Source organism: Athene cunicularia, unplaced genomic scaffold (genome assembly GCF_003259725.1).
Source record: "Athene cunicularia isolate RWA unplaced genomic scaffold, athCun1 SCF_1, whole genome shotgun sequence".
NCBI classification, from domain to species: domain Eukaryota; kingdom Metazoa; phylum Chordata; class Aves; order Strigiformes; family Strigidae; genus Athene; species Athene cunicularia.
In genome coordinates, this window is record NW_020799155.1 from 1,617,251 (window position 1) to 1,635,398 (window position 18,148).

The 18,148-nt window shown below is 37.7% G+C and overlaps 1 protein-coding gene across 4 annotated transcripts in view; it reads left to right on the plus strand.

Moving 5' to 3' along the window:
* INPP4B (inositol polyphosphate-4-phosphatase type II B) overlaps positions 1–18,148 on the plus strand; it is a 332,198-nt gene that overhangs the window by 250,862 nt on the left and 63,188 nt on the right. For all 4 annotated transcript variants that reach the window (XM_026866972.1, XM_026866970.1, XM_026866969.1 and 1 more), the window contains 3 exons: positions 3,995–4,172; positions 9,416–9,628; positions 15,587–15,728. In XM_026866972.1, the coding sequence (XP_026722773.1) occupies positions 3,995–4,172; positions 9,416–9,628; positions 15,587–15,728 (533 nt within the window). The remainder of the gene's footprint in view (positions 1–3,994; positions 4,173–9,415; positions 9,629–15,586; positions 15,729–18,148) is intronic.

Genomic DNA, 18,148 nt, shown 5'->3' on the forward strand with positions numbered 1-18,148 from the left:
CACCTTTAGCTCAAGCTTCTGTTAAGGCACAATGCCTTTTTTTCTTCTGATAAGAACCATGCTCAGTTACCCTGCATAAGATTCACCCCTATGTTAAAGGTTACTTGCATCTTTCCACCAGTGTAAAGATACCCTAAAATTAATTTGAAGAACTGGGGACAGCTTTCCCTAGGCATTCAACCTTTCTGGAGTGAGTCTTCCTAGAAGATTCACTATGAGATTTGCCTATGCCACTGTGGCATCTGTCCTACTTAGGTCTCTAGAGGGCTGGTGAAGGGCATCTTGACCTTTCTTTTCACTGAAGCTCATGTCCCATTACCAGCGAATGCATTGATGTAGACATATTCCAAGGGTTCAGTTAGGAATTAAGAGGAAATAGAAGAGCAGCAAGAGAAGGTCTGTGCATACAGCCTTAACCATTGCTTGAAGGTAAAGATTCATGGAGATTTCGACTTCATAAAAGAGACAGAACTAATAACATAATTTAATTTTCCTCAGTATTCAAAGTTAGAATTTCTGGGTTTGCAAAAGAATCTTAAGGAATTAAAAAAAAAAATAAAAAATTCTAACTTCTGATCTCTGTCAGGCCTGTTTTCAAAACCTCAGCACTGATCATATGGTTTAGTTTCATTTCCAGAAGCAGTGAATTGTCCTGAGGTTTTTTTTATGTAGCAATTTCTTTTTGATCATAAATTCCCACTTTAGATAGAATACATGTGATGCATAAATAAGCCACTGAATTGGTATCTTCAGTACTGTACATAATCTTGAGGTTATCTGGAGGTAGATTTTCTTCCTGTGTATACTTCAAGTTGATGTTAATGTCTGCAGTTTTGACTGTGAAAAATGCGAGGTCAAATGTTCAGTGTTGAAAGATTTTAAACCAGTCCCAGATGGTGACAATTTAACTCTGTCACACAAATTATTCGGTTAACAGCAGGAGTGGAGTTACTCGGAGTGTCATTAAAAATTAGACACTTAGCATATTGCAGTATTTATTCTCAGGCAAAAACTTTGTTAATTTAGGGTTAAAATGGCAGATGTAGTCAATGTAATGTTGATTCAAATTACACGACAATGTCATTAAAGCAATTTTAAAACTCAACTGACCACTGACAGTCATGTGTACATAGTTAACGATGGTGTCAATATATGGAAATGATTAAGTGTGATTTGATATGCGTAGTGGAAGCTTTGAAACTTAACCTGGAAGACATTATTACAGAGTTTTTCAAAAAGCACATGACAAATAATATATTTTACATATCAAAGCAGGTTTTCATAGTGCTGCTGATTTCCCACACTGGAGCTACCCACGTGGCCTTTGCCCTAATGCAAAAGTTTCTTCTTACTAGTAATTCCCTTCATCTAGTTTCTGCATTAGGATACCTGTGAAAAGTTACTCTATATGTTCTCTTGGCAGCTGCTTCCTTTAAGTAATACTACTTATATACCGTAGCTATATGCGGCAACAAGATCTAAAAACATTTATTTATAAGGAAACATATTTCAGTGAATTGGAAGTAGTAATGTCTTCTCATGAATGGTAAAGCCACAGAAAATCCCATGTTAGTCTTAGATGCAACAGTGTTGAGACACAACAATTAGAAACTTCAGATGCTCCCCATTCTGAAAAATAATTATGCCCTTTTTTGAGGGGAGGGGGGAAGTTGCCCTCAAATTCTGAAAGAAACGGAATATGTTGAGTAATCTCTCATGCTTTCAGGGGTTCAGGAAATGTTTAAAATTAGCCAAATAATGAGGTCTGATAGAGCACTTCATTCTGGGGAAAGAGTCATTCTCTCTTCACTATTTCCTTTATTTAAAAGCTATGATTGACTTTATTAGAATGAGACCTACCCACAGGTTTAGTATCTCTCTTCCCTCTTTCCTTTCTTACAGCATTGTCTGTGGCTTTGCTGCTGCAATATTCAGCGAAGCTTAGAGCTGTGGGAGATCGGTGAAAATGATCTCGGAATTAAAGGCTAAGGGGAATCCCAGAAAGGAGTATGTGCATGGTGAGCTTGATAACAGGGTTAGCCCAGTTCAGCCTACAAAAGAGCTGTTTGATAAAGAGAGGGAGAAGCCTGAAGGGGAATTAAAGATTATTCAGTGCTGTGAAGTACCAAGACTTTTAAGACTATGTCTTCACTACAATTAACATAGACTATTATTCTTTGTCCCTGCCCTCTCTACTGAGTCTGTCAACTTGAGAGCTGCAGTGAATGTAGAGATAGATCTAACTCTGGACGTTCATTTCACTAACACTGTTGCCACCTTGAAGACAGAGCTGTGACCATTTCCTCATTTCTCAGAGGGACAAGGACTTTTTTGCCCAATTCATTAGGAGAGACAGTTTATACGATTCATTTTGTTGAAATATTCAGAATTCTGATCTCTGCACTCAACAGTCTAGCAAGTCATGTAGTGGACTGGAAATTGGAGACGCATAGTAATTTTGATGTGGCTGGTAGCATGACTGATCATGGCAAAGCTTCACTGGCTCAGATGCCATTCATCCTGACTGCCTCTACAAAGAATTGATCTAAAAATGGAGATATTGTTGAAGGACAGAAAAATAGGATGAGGAATGTGGAATTTGGGACTGTAACCGAGAAAAATATCTAAGCAAGAGGCTTAATTTTAAGACTGCTTGAATCTATCCTTATTTGCCAAAAGACTTAAGCCTTCTAAGTTTTATGGAAGTGACTTCGTTTGGACTTCTGAATGTGTGTTACATGTGTCCTTTATTGAATTAAATTTAATTTCTAATTTGTAGAAAACTAATGAGGAGGAACTGGAAGGGACACTAGAAGACACAAAGGGGAAATGGGGGAGTGAAGAGATCTGAAAAAAGACTGAAATGAAAAGCAATGTGTGAAGTTCAAAGGATTGCACGAGTGTCAAAATTCAGGTCTTGACATGTAAAATTAAGAAAAAGTTAAATCACTGGGGAAAGGGTGGAAGAAACTGAAGAATGTATGATGAAAAGACACACACAAAAAAAGGGAGATACATACAGAACCAACTGGGAAGTAATATGTACATTGCTGTGGCATGTGTAACATTCCAGGAGTTCCTTGGTTACATTTTTTCCTGTGTTAACTTTATAGTTTGATCGAAACTGCAAAAGATTTTGGTTAGTTTTTCTGAACCATTGAAGCAGGGCTTTGTAAAGGGAAGGATTATCTACAAGAGTTTTAGGTGGGGAGGTGTATACTACAGTGAAGAACCAGTAAGTGTATGCATGCTGTATACAATGATATTTTGGAGTAATGGTGTAAAAGGATATCGCAAAATTAGTAAGTGTTGGGGAAAAAAAATGAGGGATAGGAAAAGAAGTCATGCAAAAGAATTTCAGTAGTTTGTGAATAGTTAAAAGGGAAGTAGGAATTTTTCAGTATGCATTTGTGTGGTTTTGTAGTAATTAACTCCCACACCCCATTTCTGTGTCTTTTCTTGCAAATTAGACACATGGTTTTTATTTGGCATATAACTGGTTATCACCACTTCCTGGACACCACTGATGCTAATCAAAACATAGTGTGGGCCACTGATCAATTAAACGTTAATGGCTCATTTTGAAAGACTTAGTGCGGTAGTTAATAATGTGATGGGGTGTTCAGCTGGAAAAATAAAGAGCCTTATGTTCTTAGTCATTATTACCTGACATGGTCAAACCTTTCATTTATCCAGATTTACTTTAAAAAAAAATTTAAAAACTGTTTTTCTTATGTTAACATCAATCACTCAAAGGGATGATTAGATTGAAACAGTACTACTACTTGGAGTGCTTGGTGGCGGGCAGTCTGTTACCCTCTACTGTTCAAGCAAGGATTTGGTTTTGCCGTTAAAGGAGAATTTCAATATCAGTCAAGCTCAGGTATCTGTCATTTTTTTGCAAAACTAGTGGTAAGATTTTTAGCACATTAAGCATTGCTATTAATAGCAGAAATTATTTTGACATTATGTGACTCTTTTTCTGTTACTGCAGTACTGGATATCAGTGTATTTACTATTCACCTGAAAACACAGCCAAGGCAAAAGAAGTTCTCAGCAACATCAATAATCTACAACCTCTCATATCAAGCCATGCAGACCTGCTGCTAAATTCTGCAAGCCAGCATTCTCCAGACAGCTTGAAGAATTCTTTAAAGATGCTTTCAGAAAAAGTAAGATTCAAATCTTAACCGCAATGGAAAAAGGAATAACCAAGTCTCAAACTGCTGGGTTTTTTTCTGCATAAATTGACTTTCATAACATCAGGAAATGTTAAATAACTCTGCTAAAATAAGCTTCAGAATGTTGCTATCAGAAAGAGAATAGTGTTTAGCATTTCTGTAGGCTTTCCATGTAGAAAATTAATGAAATCTACAAAGGTTGTCTTTATTTGAAAGTATAATTAATTTAATTTCATGTGTCTTTGTTATCCTCTAGTGGCTACATACTGGGGTTTATCAAAAATAGATTACTGTAAATAATTTTGTGGTATGATAAATGGTTATTTTATTTCTCTTTCTGTGATACTTCAAACTGCTGCTTGTGGGAGGTAGTTCAAGCCGGGTTTGTGCATAAGGTTTAGAATAATAGCGTGATCAGAAATGGTGATGCAGTCTGGAAGGAGAAGCTAGGAAGTTGGCACCAGGAGGTCTCTCAAATTTTAATCCGCTTTCTCCTGTTATATTCCTCTGTAGCTGTAGGCTCCTGCTCATCTTAGTTTCTTTAGCTCTAAATTAAGAAAGATAATATTTTCCACCTGTCTCACAGAGTGATAGTGGAGATTAGCTGAAGTCTGAAGTACTTTTAAGCATATGTTATCCTGTAAAAATATTAAGCACTATAGCTATGACCAGAGGGGTTGGAAAAAAATTTCCCATCGCTTCATGGGCCATACCTTCTGTAATGTGTTCTCAATATGGCTTAATAACGCTATCAATAACCATTTCAATATATCTTCAGCTATTGGGAAGTGGCAACCCCTGTGGTCTGTTGAGCACTATTATCCCAGCAGTACATCGTTCAATGGGAGAATTTTCAAATCTGAATATTGAACTTAGTCACATACTGTGAAGGCATTGCATTGGAGCCACAGGGGAGATAAACGTTGCTCTCCGTTACACGTGTGTAAATCCACAGTAACTCTTGAGAACATTGGGGTTCCTGTGAATGTCGGGGATAATACAGGAAAGTAGAATTCAGCCTGGAAATGAAAGGGACGAATTCAGGGGGGTTTGATGGCAATTATAGTGTACGTTTCCATGTAGTAGTGAAGGAGACCATTTTTAGCTGTCCGTGGAAAAAGCAGAGCTGCTCTCTTAGTGGTTAGTTCAAAGAAATGTACGTGTACAAGTAAAGCAAATCAAACAAAGAAGTGTTTGTTCTGAAGATTCAAGACCTGGTTGCTGAGGAATTTGTATGTTAGCTATAGCCATTTGTTTTGCCCATCCCACCTTTGCCTGTTCTGGGCAGGTGGAGTGAACATTTTCAGAGTGGCTGCAGGCGGCTGAGATCCTAACCCACTCTTTGAACCATGGCCTATTGGAGAGTCTGGCTGCACAAAAGGACCAAAAAGGACAGTCCGTTCAGTTTGGAAAAGTCACAGATATTTGAAATTTAGAGCTGGTGATTTAATTTTTTTATGTACATATCGAGTTTCCAGGGCCAGGTTTAAATTGCTGGTGAGTATATGAGCACAGCTTCCCAGGTCACCCACTGCAGTCCACCTGACAGCCTATAGTTTCTACCTAGCCTTCACCTCTTGCTTGGTAGAAATGAATCCAGTTTTCTGAACAAGTGCTGCATGAATACCTGCTTCCCTGTCTATTCCCAAATTTATCTGAGAATATAATAATCAAGAAAGAGCCCATTGCTGAAGAAAGTAGTGTGGAGGGACAGCTGATTGTAAAGAAGGGAAGAGAGTTGCGGAGGAAAGGAAAGACCAAGAAGCAGCTTCAGGAAAGGGTGATGATAAACTTCAAAATCTCAAATAGAGTGAACCTGCGTGGTGCTGCAATGAGATCCCTTAGTGTTAATACGAAGCATCACCTCAATACCCTAAGATAACCTGTCTATATAGTCTGGTACAGTACAGGAGAACGAAGAGTAACAGCATTGCTGATTGTATTTGATAGGTTAGCATGCTCTTCTGAATAGAATTACATGATGTCTACCTGTGTTCTTGAGGCATATGAGGTGCCTCTGTTCTCCCACCTTTTCTATACTTTTTATACGTGAAAAAGAAATGCTCTCTTGCATTTTAACTTGACAGAATTTAGAAATTAAACAGCTGATTGAAGTAGTCATAAAAATTGTTTGCCTGGTGATTAAATTCCTCAAGTTCATTAAAAAACATGTCATTTTTTTATTTTAAGATAATGTTAAGCTTGATACATAGAATAATTCTTTCTAAAAACATTAGGTAGCAGGGAGTATATCTGAGCTATCAATAATGTGTTAAGTATTTATGTTAGAAATGAAAGGACTGTCTGCATGCATTGGAAGTGGAAAATTAAATCAAATAGTTCCACTGCTGCTTTTTAAATTGAGCTTATTTTCTCATATTAAGCATGGTCTTACTTCTCCATATATGATTTGTAATTACTGTAGTGTTTCCCTGAGACTAACCTTTTATCAACACTTTCTGTTAATTGATTAAAGAAGCCTTTAGGTGTTGACAAGTGTATCTGCATTTGCAGCTTGCAGAAGGCTTGATAAATTCATTTTCCAGCTATGCCTATCTTTGTTTGCAGAAATATTCTTTAGTCAAGTATCTAAAAGAATTTGCAAAGTTTTCATTTCTTTGTATAGACTCATTTTGTGATTTCAATACAATTTTATAAATAGTGATGTTCTGCAAATTTAGCTGTACTGAGCTGTAAGAAAATGCAGTTAAAATGTAGATTGTTGTTAAACCAATGGAATCCCTGAACAGAATTTAATTACAAAAGCATTTTAGTCTCTATATGAAAAAATGGAGGTTCGTTTCCATGCCATTTTGCTTTTTAAAATGAATTTTCCCTATAAATATATTTATATTAGATTAAATTACTTAAACTTTTCAGATAGTTACCTAATATACATTGCAGTCATAGCGGTCATTCCTTACTTCAAGTTGTCCAATGCTTAGAATTTTCTGAAATTTAAAGCTTTTATGAGTCTACAGTGCCTGATGCTGGGACCTGAAATCATCTCAAGCAGACTTCGAGGAGGAGGGGAGGTACAAAACCTCAGCAAAACCATGATGTTGTCATTTCTAAGGACAGACAAGTAAAGTAGTTTGGATTCTCTTGATATGGAACTGTAGAAGAGGAGGTCTGCTCTTATCATTCAAGAAAAGACAACTCCACAAGTCTGCCTCTTCTTTATCAAAGATTGGCAGATCACTTGCTAGCAGTGTTGCCCAAAGACTACCTATTCACTGAGCATACACCATGTGGAGTCTGGAAATGCAATATAGGGCAATTTCAGTTTTCTACAATTCAGGATGACCACGAGGCAGTCCTGAAGGGCTACATATAAAACCCCCCTGTCTTTATTTAAACACCCTTTCCCTCAGGCACCAATTTAATAGTAAGGAGGAGACAGAATGGGTCTGGTAAAATTGCCAGGGAGATGAATAGTGTTGCCAAGCCAAATCACTAAAGAATCCTAAATCAGGTCTAATGTTGATTTAAAAAGTCCTGATGTTGGTTTAAAAAAGTATAACTTAGCTTAGATATCCCTAAGGTTCTTATTTTTAAGACTTTTGAGTTTTAGTTGCAGCAATTTTTCAATCTTTCTATGTGCAGCCATTAAGAATCATCGTGAAAATGGGAAAAAACAGAAACTTCTCAAGCAGGTACCTAATCCAGCAGCTGAAGCTTTAAGAAAACCATCAATTATTTAAAGCATTGTGGTCTAAATATCAGTAAACTTCTGAGGGGGTACTGAGGCAGGAAAGCCAGAAAAATAAGTTGAATGGGAGTAGAGGCAAACAAAAAGGGAGTAAGTACTAGCAGAAAGGGATGGGATAAGAACAGAAGTAAGAAGTGCAGAAGCTGGGAGAAAAGATTTCTAGGAAGATAGATGCTGACACTTGAAACGTGCTTGGTTTGGGGTTTTTTGCCATTTCTCCACCAGATTTTGCATAAGCATGAAAGGACTGAATGAGGCTTGGCTGGGCAACCTTTATTTCTATTATTTCCTAGCTTTGTGTGAGTGCTTGTTCAGGCTGGTTGCTCTGACTCTTATCTACACACTTTCCTGCATGCCTGTTTAATTAAGATTGTGCTCACAAAGGCAGTTCAGCACCTGAATCTGCACCTGACATTCCACTATGTTCTGGGTAAATAAGAAGGTAACTAAATCCCACTGACCTGGGATAAATAAATTCAGGTAATTGTGCTGTGGTATAGCGCAGGGTGTGTGCTTTCCCTGCTCTGACAGGTGTTGAATGAAGTAACTGAAGTTGTGACTCTCCCCAGCCGTTTGTCACTATGGCTTCACTAGTGGTTACCGCCCTGTAGTGAAAGGAGACATGTCCCTGCACCTCACCCTCTCCTGTTCAACAAGTTGTGTCAGCTGAATAGGCGAACAGGCCAACCTCCTAAGAAGAGTAGCAGAGGTAGGGCCACATGTTGTGTGTGATGTCAGGAGATGGCTGTGTGTGGCAGCCTGGTGGTAACAGCAAGTGCTCTTACCTGGAGACAGTCTAGATACTACAGACCATATGCAGAAAGCATTTTCTTGTTGGGATGGAAAGGAGATAAATAATGTGGGGGGGGGGGGGGGGTTTTAAAAGTACAGAAAACTTCCAAATGTCACAGTTAACAGGAAAGATTTAGAAAAATGATAGTGATTGAATAACATCCTCAAAGAGCCTGGAAAAACTCTGTCAAGGTTTCCTTTCTTTAAAAATAAATAAAATAAAGCTAAAAAACAAGTGTTATTACATGGCCTGGTATCTGGGTTAATACCTACAGGTACCAACATTTATCTCTGGGAACACTGCTTTTCCAGATACTGCAGTCTCAGCACTGTGGAGTGGTGTGTTTTTATTTAAGAAATTTGTTAATCATGTTCTATCTGACACTTACTTGGAAATTATTGGGCAGTTGTGCTTACTTTTGGAACTAGTTTTTGTAGAGGTACTGCAGGCAAAATGTGGAACTTGAATAAAATAGAATTGTGTGAAAAAAATTATGATCTCTATGACAGACACTGTAATTCTGTGTTAATCCTTAGAACACTGGGGTTGTAGAATGTGATGATGTCCCTAGAACCCTTGAATTGTTCCTCATTGTTGGTCTACTTCGTTTTCCACCCCTCAGACCAGCCTGAAATAAATATCCACTCTGCCTAAGGGTAATTCAGTGCTATAATAGCTATGTTGCAGTAATGCATTCTTTGGTATTTTTTTTTTTTTTTTTTTCTCTAGACAGAGTTATTTGTGCATGCATTTAAGGATCAGCTGGTCAGAAGTGCCCTTTTAGCACTATACACAGCCCGGCCTGGCTGTGTCCTCAAGAAACCAGCTGTGCCTAGAAACACTGCAGAAGAGGGGGATGATTTACAGCATCAGGATCATCCTTCTCAGATTAAAAGGCAAGACTCTATACCCCATCATTCTGAGTATGATGAGGAAGAATGGGTAAGTAGTCAAAAGCTCTTGGTTGGTATTCAATCCCAAACCCTACAAATCATCATAAACAACTACAAGCTGTAAGTGCCCTTGTCACATGTTACGGGGGGGAAGGGACGGGGGACAGAAAGGAGTGCGAAACTGTCAAGTAATATTTTTCAGATGCATTGTATATTTTGAAACTAGCTTGAAAAAAATTTCTGAAGTACAGTGTGCTTCTGTGTGACTGCTTGGTGTTCATGTAACAGTGAGGGTGGTGAATATCTTCTTGTTCAGGCAGGAAAACAGTCTTCCCTTGCTCTTACTTGAGTTCTTTTTGCTAGTTAGGCAGATTTAAGGAGACTGGAACAGCATATGCTATTATGAGGGAAAATTCTTCCCCCCCTGCCCCAAGGCTGAATATAAATAGTTCAAATACACATGAATTAAGCCTCAGCAAAACAGAGATGTTTTCCCTTAGACTCTGTTCTTAGACGATGTCTGAGATTGCATGAAAGATTCAAACATGGCTTCTAGATTTAAATATTCTCAGCATATCTTCAAAGATTTATATTATTTATATGGCTGAGATTTTGTAAATTAATTATTTTGATGGATGTGTTCATAATAGATCTGCTTCTTTGTTACATACACACTGAACTCAAACTATTTATATTCAGTTCAGGCTCATACTTTCAGTTCATCACTGTATTCTCATAAATGTAAAGGATGCCAACATATTATAATCTCTTTTGTAAATAATTAATAACTTGTGTGAGCTACAGTACTTACACCTGAACTGTAACTTTTATCCATACCACAAATAAGGGAAGAAGAATATATTTCCTCTAGAGAAAAGACAATTATCTCCAGCCCCATGCATTAAGTAGTCATGAGATTTAAACAATAAATAACTCATTTTTTTATTTGTCTTCTAGTTTTAGAGCCTTGAATTCACTTTTTCATGTTATCTCAACAACCAGAGGGGTTAGCAGGGTTCTCCTTTCCTTGAAATGAAAGCCAAAATGTTTGTTTCCACCTGTTGAAACATTCAGAAAAATAAATAATCAGAATAGATTTAATCAAAGAGAGAAATTTTGCATTGGAAAAGTGGCATTTTTGTGCAAGTTGTATTTTCATTTAGTACTTCTGTCTCGGCAGAGAAACTAGCCTTACTGTATTTCATTACTGACTTTTTTTTTTTTTTTAAATGTATTTTTGCCAGGTGTTTGGTCTTCATGTTAAAACATATAAGCACATTAGTTTAAAGTGTATCTATTTTTTTCTGCTAAATTAGGAAGATTACTGGCTTGGTTAAAATCAAGTGTATTTTCTCAGTTAAACTGAGTCAGAGTTACTGTCAAACTTGAGACAGTATAGAGATTTTTTTTTTCTAAATTTGAAAGATTAGTCTTCTATTATTTTTCAGTTCTTTCTGTCAGTGAAGGTAGTGAGTAATGTTTTAATGATCAAATTGTCATTAGCATGATGAGAAGAGAAAGAATAAATGCATACAAAATTTGAAAAAAAGCTCAATCTACTCTCAAAGTCCACTATAATGGCAAAAACCTTTGAGATATATTGCTTTGTATGCACAGTATTATATCCTCCTTTGTTGGTGTGTTGTTTGGTTGTGTTTTTTTTCTTTTTCCCACTATTATCAAGCACTAGAGTTTCATTTTACAATTGGAATTTCAGTTTTGCTTTTGCCGGAAATCTAAATCAGTGACATCCAACAACTCTTTAAGCTGACCCTGTTCCATCCACTTTTGATGACTGCATTACTTCACGACCATTATGAAAGTGAATTCAAGGCAGTGTCTAAAAACTAGGTGAGATCCACTCCCATCCCTGGCATCCAAATTTATCTTTAAGGAATAACTCCCAATTTCTTGACTATGCAGGGTGACCTTCCACTGTGAGTGACTAGTGTTTTCCAAAAAGCCTTCTTCTCTATAGCAATACTCTGTTCCACCTCTCTTCTTTGATACTAAGTACAAGTATTCATCACAGAGTAAGTGACAGCAGTATGGACTGAGCCATTTATATTGGTGTACTACATGTAGGCAGTAGTAAAGTGTTACTGGGGAAGGAAAAATATTTAACTTGAGAGTTTTAGATTGCCTCTGGGTAGATACTCTCTTCTCGTCTTGCTAGCTGCTTCTGTTATCCTAGAACCTCCCTGCAGGAGGGAACAAAGCATGTTGTCATGTATAATACAAGAAAAGGTGGGCACGTTGCTACTTGGCGCTGTTTCTGCTCTACATTTCTGACTGACTACTTGACGTGGTTGGAGCTACCAAGAAGAGATAAAATGGCATTTCCAATAACTTATGTACAAATACTGACATGGTGCTCAGACACGGGTCTGAAATACTGACAGGTCTGAAATACTGACCTGTGTGCGATGTACTCCATTCCAAAGCACTGTCACATCACAAGAGGGTGTTAATTATGCCCATTAGTTAAGATATTTGCTTTATCTGTGAGCATACCTCAAAAGGACCTTATGGTAATATATGGCTATTAACCCACATGAAGGAGACACAGCATCTTGAGCACTGAGAAATGCAGTTGCTGTGTCATACCTGGCACAAATAAAGCACACAACTGTAGTGGTAGATGTGGAAGGACAAGAGGTGGCTCTGTAATGAATGCAGAAAGTCTGAGAATCCTTTAAAAACAAAAAGACAGCCTCTGGAGCTCTACTGCCTGGTAGTGCTTAAGAGGAAGACATACAGTCGGGTGCAATGGCAGGAAGATAGTTTCCACTCCTTCCGTCTGAAGTGAGGGAGCTGTATTGCCTTTTAATGATACTTTCAGGGAAGATAGAAATTAATTACCTTTTCTGAATTGGGTGGATGAAAGAAAGTTATTTTACCGGTTTGTTTTTAAATGTCTTAAGAAAAGTGCACAGCTTTCTGTGATGCCAAGGTCTAGCTTTTCATGGAGATCATTATGAGAACATATGCCTGCCTGTCAGTGCCACAGCAGAGGCAGCAAGAGAAGTACAACTATGGCTATTTCCAACTAGCAACACCTTGCCACATGTGCCGGGTCTCCTTAATGTCCCAAATAGCTTCTGAGATTTGGAGGAAGTAGATGTCGGTGTGTCATTGCCTTGTCCCAGTGGGGTCAAGCCTTCTTCCAGATTTCCACCTTCCCTGTCATCGGCTTGACTTTTGAGCTTAAAGAAGCAGGAATAAGACGGAGCCAGAGACCTTGTTTCTCTAGTTCTTTCACGCAAGAGTATGGAATATGAGAACACTTACTTGAGAGGCTGTGGGACTATTTTGTCCTTTAACCTGGCACATGCTGCAAAATGATCACTTGTGAGGTTCTTAGACAAATTGAAAATAGACCACTTAAGAAGGTGAAAGGTGGGTGGAAAGTGTGCTAGGCAACAGGAAAATATCATGAGAATTTTTATGGATGACTAAGAATGTGATAATGGATGGATTTCTTTTTGTGGAGAACAGTAGAGAGTCACTTGATTTTCATTGATTGGAAATTACATTTTTACTCAAGAATTTTCCTTACCAAACTGCAGAATTTCAGCAGCCCTCTTGGGAAAACGTGGCCGTCTTTGATGCAGATAGAATAATATCTCAATGAACAGTAGACGTGTCTATTTTTTCTATCTGCCTATAAGGATAGCTTCTAATCCCAGGAACCTCCTGGGTGGGGAAAAAGGTGTGGGACAGGCCCTTGCTCCCTCTCACTTGCCCATGTGTAAAATAACCAGATATATGATAAGAGGAGTGAGGCTTCTGTCAACAGATATTTATGAATTTTGCTTCTAAACCCTCGGGGAATGTTTGTGTGAAGATTGTATAGACATCATCTCAATGCTGGGTTAATAGTTGGTTTGAAAAGAGAAAAGTGTTCTTTCCAAAATGAAACAAGTGCTCGTATTTGTAGTGTTTGTGCAGTAACTCCAGATGCTCATTAAGAGTTTAACATTCTTTGTGTCAGGATTAAACTCCCCCAGCAGAGGGAGGAAAGGGAAATTTCATTGCTGCAGCCACAACTGAACCGCTTCAGCTCATTTACCTCAGCAACTTCAGTGACTAGAAAGTCTGAAGTTTGCTGCTACTCTCTGGTAAAACTTGCAGCTATTTGGAGCCAGAATTTTTACTATTTTCAGTATTTTATTGCTCTTCATCGAGTCTTTCTCCCCAAAATAATACTTGTGGGTGGTCAAAATCAATCATTTCACCCATATTTTAAATGCTTTTCAGGAATGCTTAAGGTACATACAGGATGAAACTTTTGAAACGGTCTATACCTGTCCTCTTTCTTTGGCTTTAAATTGTATATCTACGCAAGTGAATATTGTATGTTTCCAATGGTTTATTTCATGCATACAGGTGCAGATATTTCCACTCATTGCATTGTACATGCAGTACTTAAAAATAACTTGTGGAATAAATGCAGCTCTGCATGAGAGTGACCAGCTTCTTGCCCCTCATAAATCAACAAAACCTTTTTTATAGTATGGTTAAGGCATGGGTTTATCTAGGGAGAGGATCAAACCATAGTTTCCGCATCCTCCTATAACACTAGATGCTCACTTGTCTTCAAGGCAGCCCTACAAGATCTTTCCAGGAATCAGGTCTTGGGAGCTGGGGGAGAGGATCTGTGTCGCTGTACAGATTCAGCAAGTCCACACTTCTGTCTGCAGGTTTGGGTCAGGTCCCTCAGGGCAGGATGCCTGCTTGTCACAGGCTGTGCCCACAAGTGAAGGAAGCAAGGCAAGATCAGATCCCTCTAGTCAGGATAATGGCCTAAGCAGTGTGGCATGTACTTAAAAATAAATCTTAGATTAAATATTTGCCTTAGTAGTAGTTCTAACTTTGCCTTCACCCAACTTCCAAGTGTTACCATTTATAAGGAACTATGGTATTTCTCTGAGTTTTCAGTTTTCGTTAACCTCCTCTCTCGTCATCTTTTTCAACTCCATTTTTATGCCTCAAGGCCTGACATATACATAACGCTTCTGGCTGTTATATCATAAAGTAGAAAGAAGAGCAAGGATACTATCTTCCTATTTTTAACCCTCAAGCAAACTGGTTATTCTGTATTAGTTTCAAAATGACTCAGCATTAAATCACATCCATGAGGGGGTTTTGTGTGTTTGTTATATTTTGGTTTTAGTCTGATTGCTAGCCCATTGTGTACAGTCTCATTTCTTGTATGGCTACGTTTCTTTCTTTTCCTTATTCAGCCCCGCAAAAGTAGGTGCAAGAACTTCAATTTGTGCAGCATCCAGCACCTGAAGAGACACTTTCTGTATCTCTGTTCCATAATAGCTTTCTTTGACTACTCTATATCTTTTGTTCTCTGCTTGTACAGAATGTCTTCTATCACTCTATTACTTCTGTAATTCTCATATTTATTATAAACTCAGCTAAGTGTGATGGTTGCAGTTTCCGTGAGAGGTGAAGAATGAAATTGAAATTGTGTTACCTAATAAACATGTCATGACAGCAAGTTCTTAATTCTAGTCCTTTAATTTTACATTGGTTTTAACAGAGTATCTGATGTGATAAAATAGAGGGGATGTTAAATTATGAAAACGAGGTTGTCAAGTACTATGGCAAAACTGGCAGTTGATTTGGCAGGGCTTTGAACGTCTACTCTCTTACTGTGTTATTTCAAATAGACAAACTGCGCAGTTCCTTGCGGATGGACCTGAGGCTTTGCATGCGTTTTCATGTGTGTTTGAAACAATGTGTTTTCCAGTGTCTAAAAAATCCAAACAATTTCAGGTCGGTAGTTTTTACTACAGGAAAAAACTTCATGAAAAACACTAGGTAGTAGGCTGAAGAATGAGAAGAATGGTCATATGTTGACACCTAATATTTCTAGTAATTTGCATATGTCTGTCTGCACTTTAAGCTATTAACAAGAAGTTAGTATTGTTTGTTTTGTTTTGGTTTTTTCTTCTCCTTCAGTAATGTGCAGTGATAATTATGCTCTTTTCAGGACAGGGTGTGGGCCAATGTGGGAAAGAGTTTAAACTGCGTTATTGCCATGGTGGACAGACTGCTTGAAAAAGACAACATCAGCAACATTAAAGAGGGTGAAAATGACCCATCAGCAGCAGATTGCAAGGTGTTGCATACAGGTAGTAAGCAACCTTTTTTTAAATAAATAAATAAATAAATAAATCATTGAATAGAGTAAATAAAAATGGAAAAAGTCACAGAAAGGTGATACAGAGAAGAGTCAATAGTATCTTTGACAAGGGTGCTGATAGCGGGGTTTTGCACAACAGTAGCCTTGAATGATGGACAGCTATTTATCAAATTACAGCTTTGTTGTATGTTCAAACTGCTTGCCATGTTCAATTTTTTGTGCTACAATGAAAGCCTTTTGAAACTACATGTTTTCATTTGAAGGCTGATGTACTTTAATTTATTTTAGATTTTACTCCAATTTGTTTTTTCAAAATGGTATATTTGAGTGTGTCTTATCCCATAGGGAACTTGTTAAGAAAAGGTGAACATTGTGTTTTAGTGTCATTCTGTAAACCCTTCCACTTTTCTGAAATTATATATACTGATTTTTCTGTCTTCTGATTTGCTGAAATTCCTTTTTCCCCCGAATACAGTTGTTGATCTGTGTCAATACTGATGGCTAAGTAGAGTGACTCCATTAGGTGATGTGAAGAAAACTTTGTCCATGGCAGGTTCTTGTCACCAATCTGACCTTCCTCTGTGGCTACATCCCTTGTTGCTTTCTCTAAGCATAGATTAGATCTGCTTCATAAATCTGACAGACTTTCTGATGTGCCAGTGTGTTACAACAAATTAAACATCTCCTTAGTGATAATGGTGGTAGTCCAAATACAAGGAAATCAGAACCAACTCTTGTGCAACTCTTCAGTTAAACAAAAACCTCCTACAAAACAACAAAACCCCCACAATCACTTTATTTTATGAAGCTTTGTATTTTGGCCTTTTGGGTTTTTTTTAATTGTGTATTTTTTCCTATATTTTCCTTTACACGTTCTTTTTTTTTGCTGGCAGATTTTAATGAGAATTTTATATCAAGGGTTTCAAAGTTATTAGAACTCATTTCTAATCTCTTCCTTATGTAAGAATTAAAACCATATTTTCAGCTGTTTATCATTTGGATACTACCAGTGAGTTTTATGCAACAGATTTTGGTTGTAGTATTGAATTTTAATGTAGCTGCAGCGTCAGCATTTTTACCAGTATAAGAGATTTGTGCTGGCATCCTGGAATTCTTGTTTTCAGTGCCACATGTGTTGTACTTGTTTTTCTATGAATAGTCCAGTGACCAGAGTATTTCTTATCTGTTTTCCTCTCTGAGTTTCTGTCTACCAGGCAAGTATGCCTGTAATGTTAGAGAGATTATATCATCTTTGTTCTCTAGTGAAGGCTTGCAGGTGGAAAGTATCAACACAGCTTTCAACATTTTTCAGATTTTTTTCAGATAAGAAGGTAACAGTGAGGTAGGTGTACTTGCCAACTTGAAAGAAGCTTTAGAAAGTGAACCCAAGAATACTGATTTTGATTAAAAGAACAAAATTGAATATCTGTTTTGTGCCTCTCTTCTCCTCCCTCTTATGCTAACAAGGTTTTCGGCTGTTCTTAGCAGAAATCCAGTATGTCTATTAGAAATGTTTTGCAGGTAAATTAGTAGTACACTTTCACCCAAACTTCCCCCAAGTTAATTGCAGTGCATTTGTATATGTGTATACATAGACATGCATATATTGGTTTTTATCTGTGTTCCATAGTCATGGAACAAAACTTCAGATTTCCCCCTCCCTCTCCAGTCTGAAAAAAACCTAATGATTTAAAATAACTCTTTCTGGATGCTTTCTGACATGCTTAGCAACCTGAGTGTTTACAGATTTTCCTTCACTCTCTTCATCCCCTGAACATGACCTCTGTTGTTTAGTATAAGCCATGAAATGTATTTAATCAGTCCATTTGAGTCTTTCTAGTCTAGTTATAAAAAAGCGTACTCTTGGCTTTGATTGAGGCTCACACCCTACACAGCAAATGAAATGTTGGTTAGATCTTTTAGCTCACAAAGCCAAAAAAGCTTAAAAGTTATTTGCTTTTAAGTACTGTAATAAGCAGTCATCAAATAGAATGAAAGGTACCTCTTGCTAAGCAATAATGATAATTGTAATGGTTAGAAAATTATAGATGTGTTTCATTCAGCTGAGGAGTTGTCTTCTGCAGCTGACAGGCCGAGGACACAAAAGACATCAAGATGTTATGGCACTGGAATAAATTATTTTTTCCTCATTTCAGGGCCTTCCCTATTTCTCTTTAATCAGTACAAGTGCCCTTCTGTGAGAGCAGAGCCAGTGCTTGTGTTGAGTTGGGCTGAGTGTTCTGCAACACCCCATCACATGGAAACTGCAGGAGCTTTGTGGGGCAGATCACTTTGTTTCCATGTTCTACTTTTTGAGGAAGACATCATTTCCTGATGATGTTTTCCTGAGACTGTTGTGCAGTGCCTTTGACAGCTTATAGGACTTTCAAGGTCATGTAGAAATGGAGA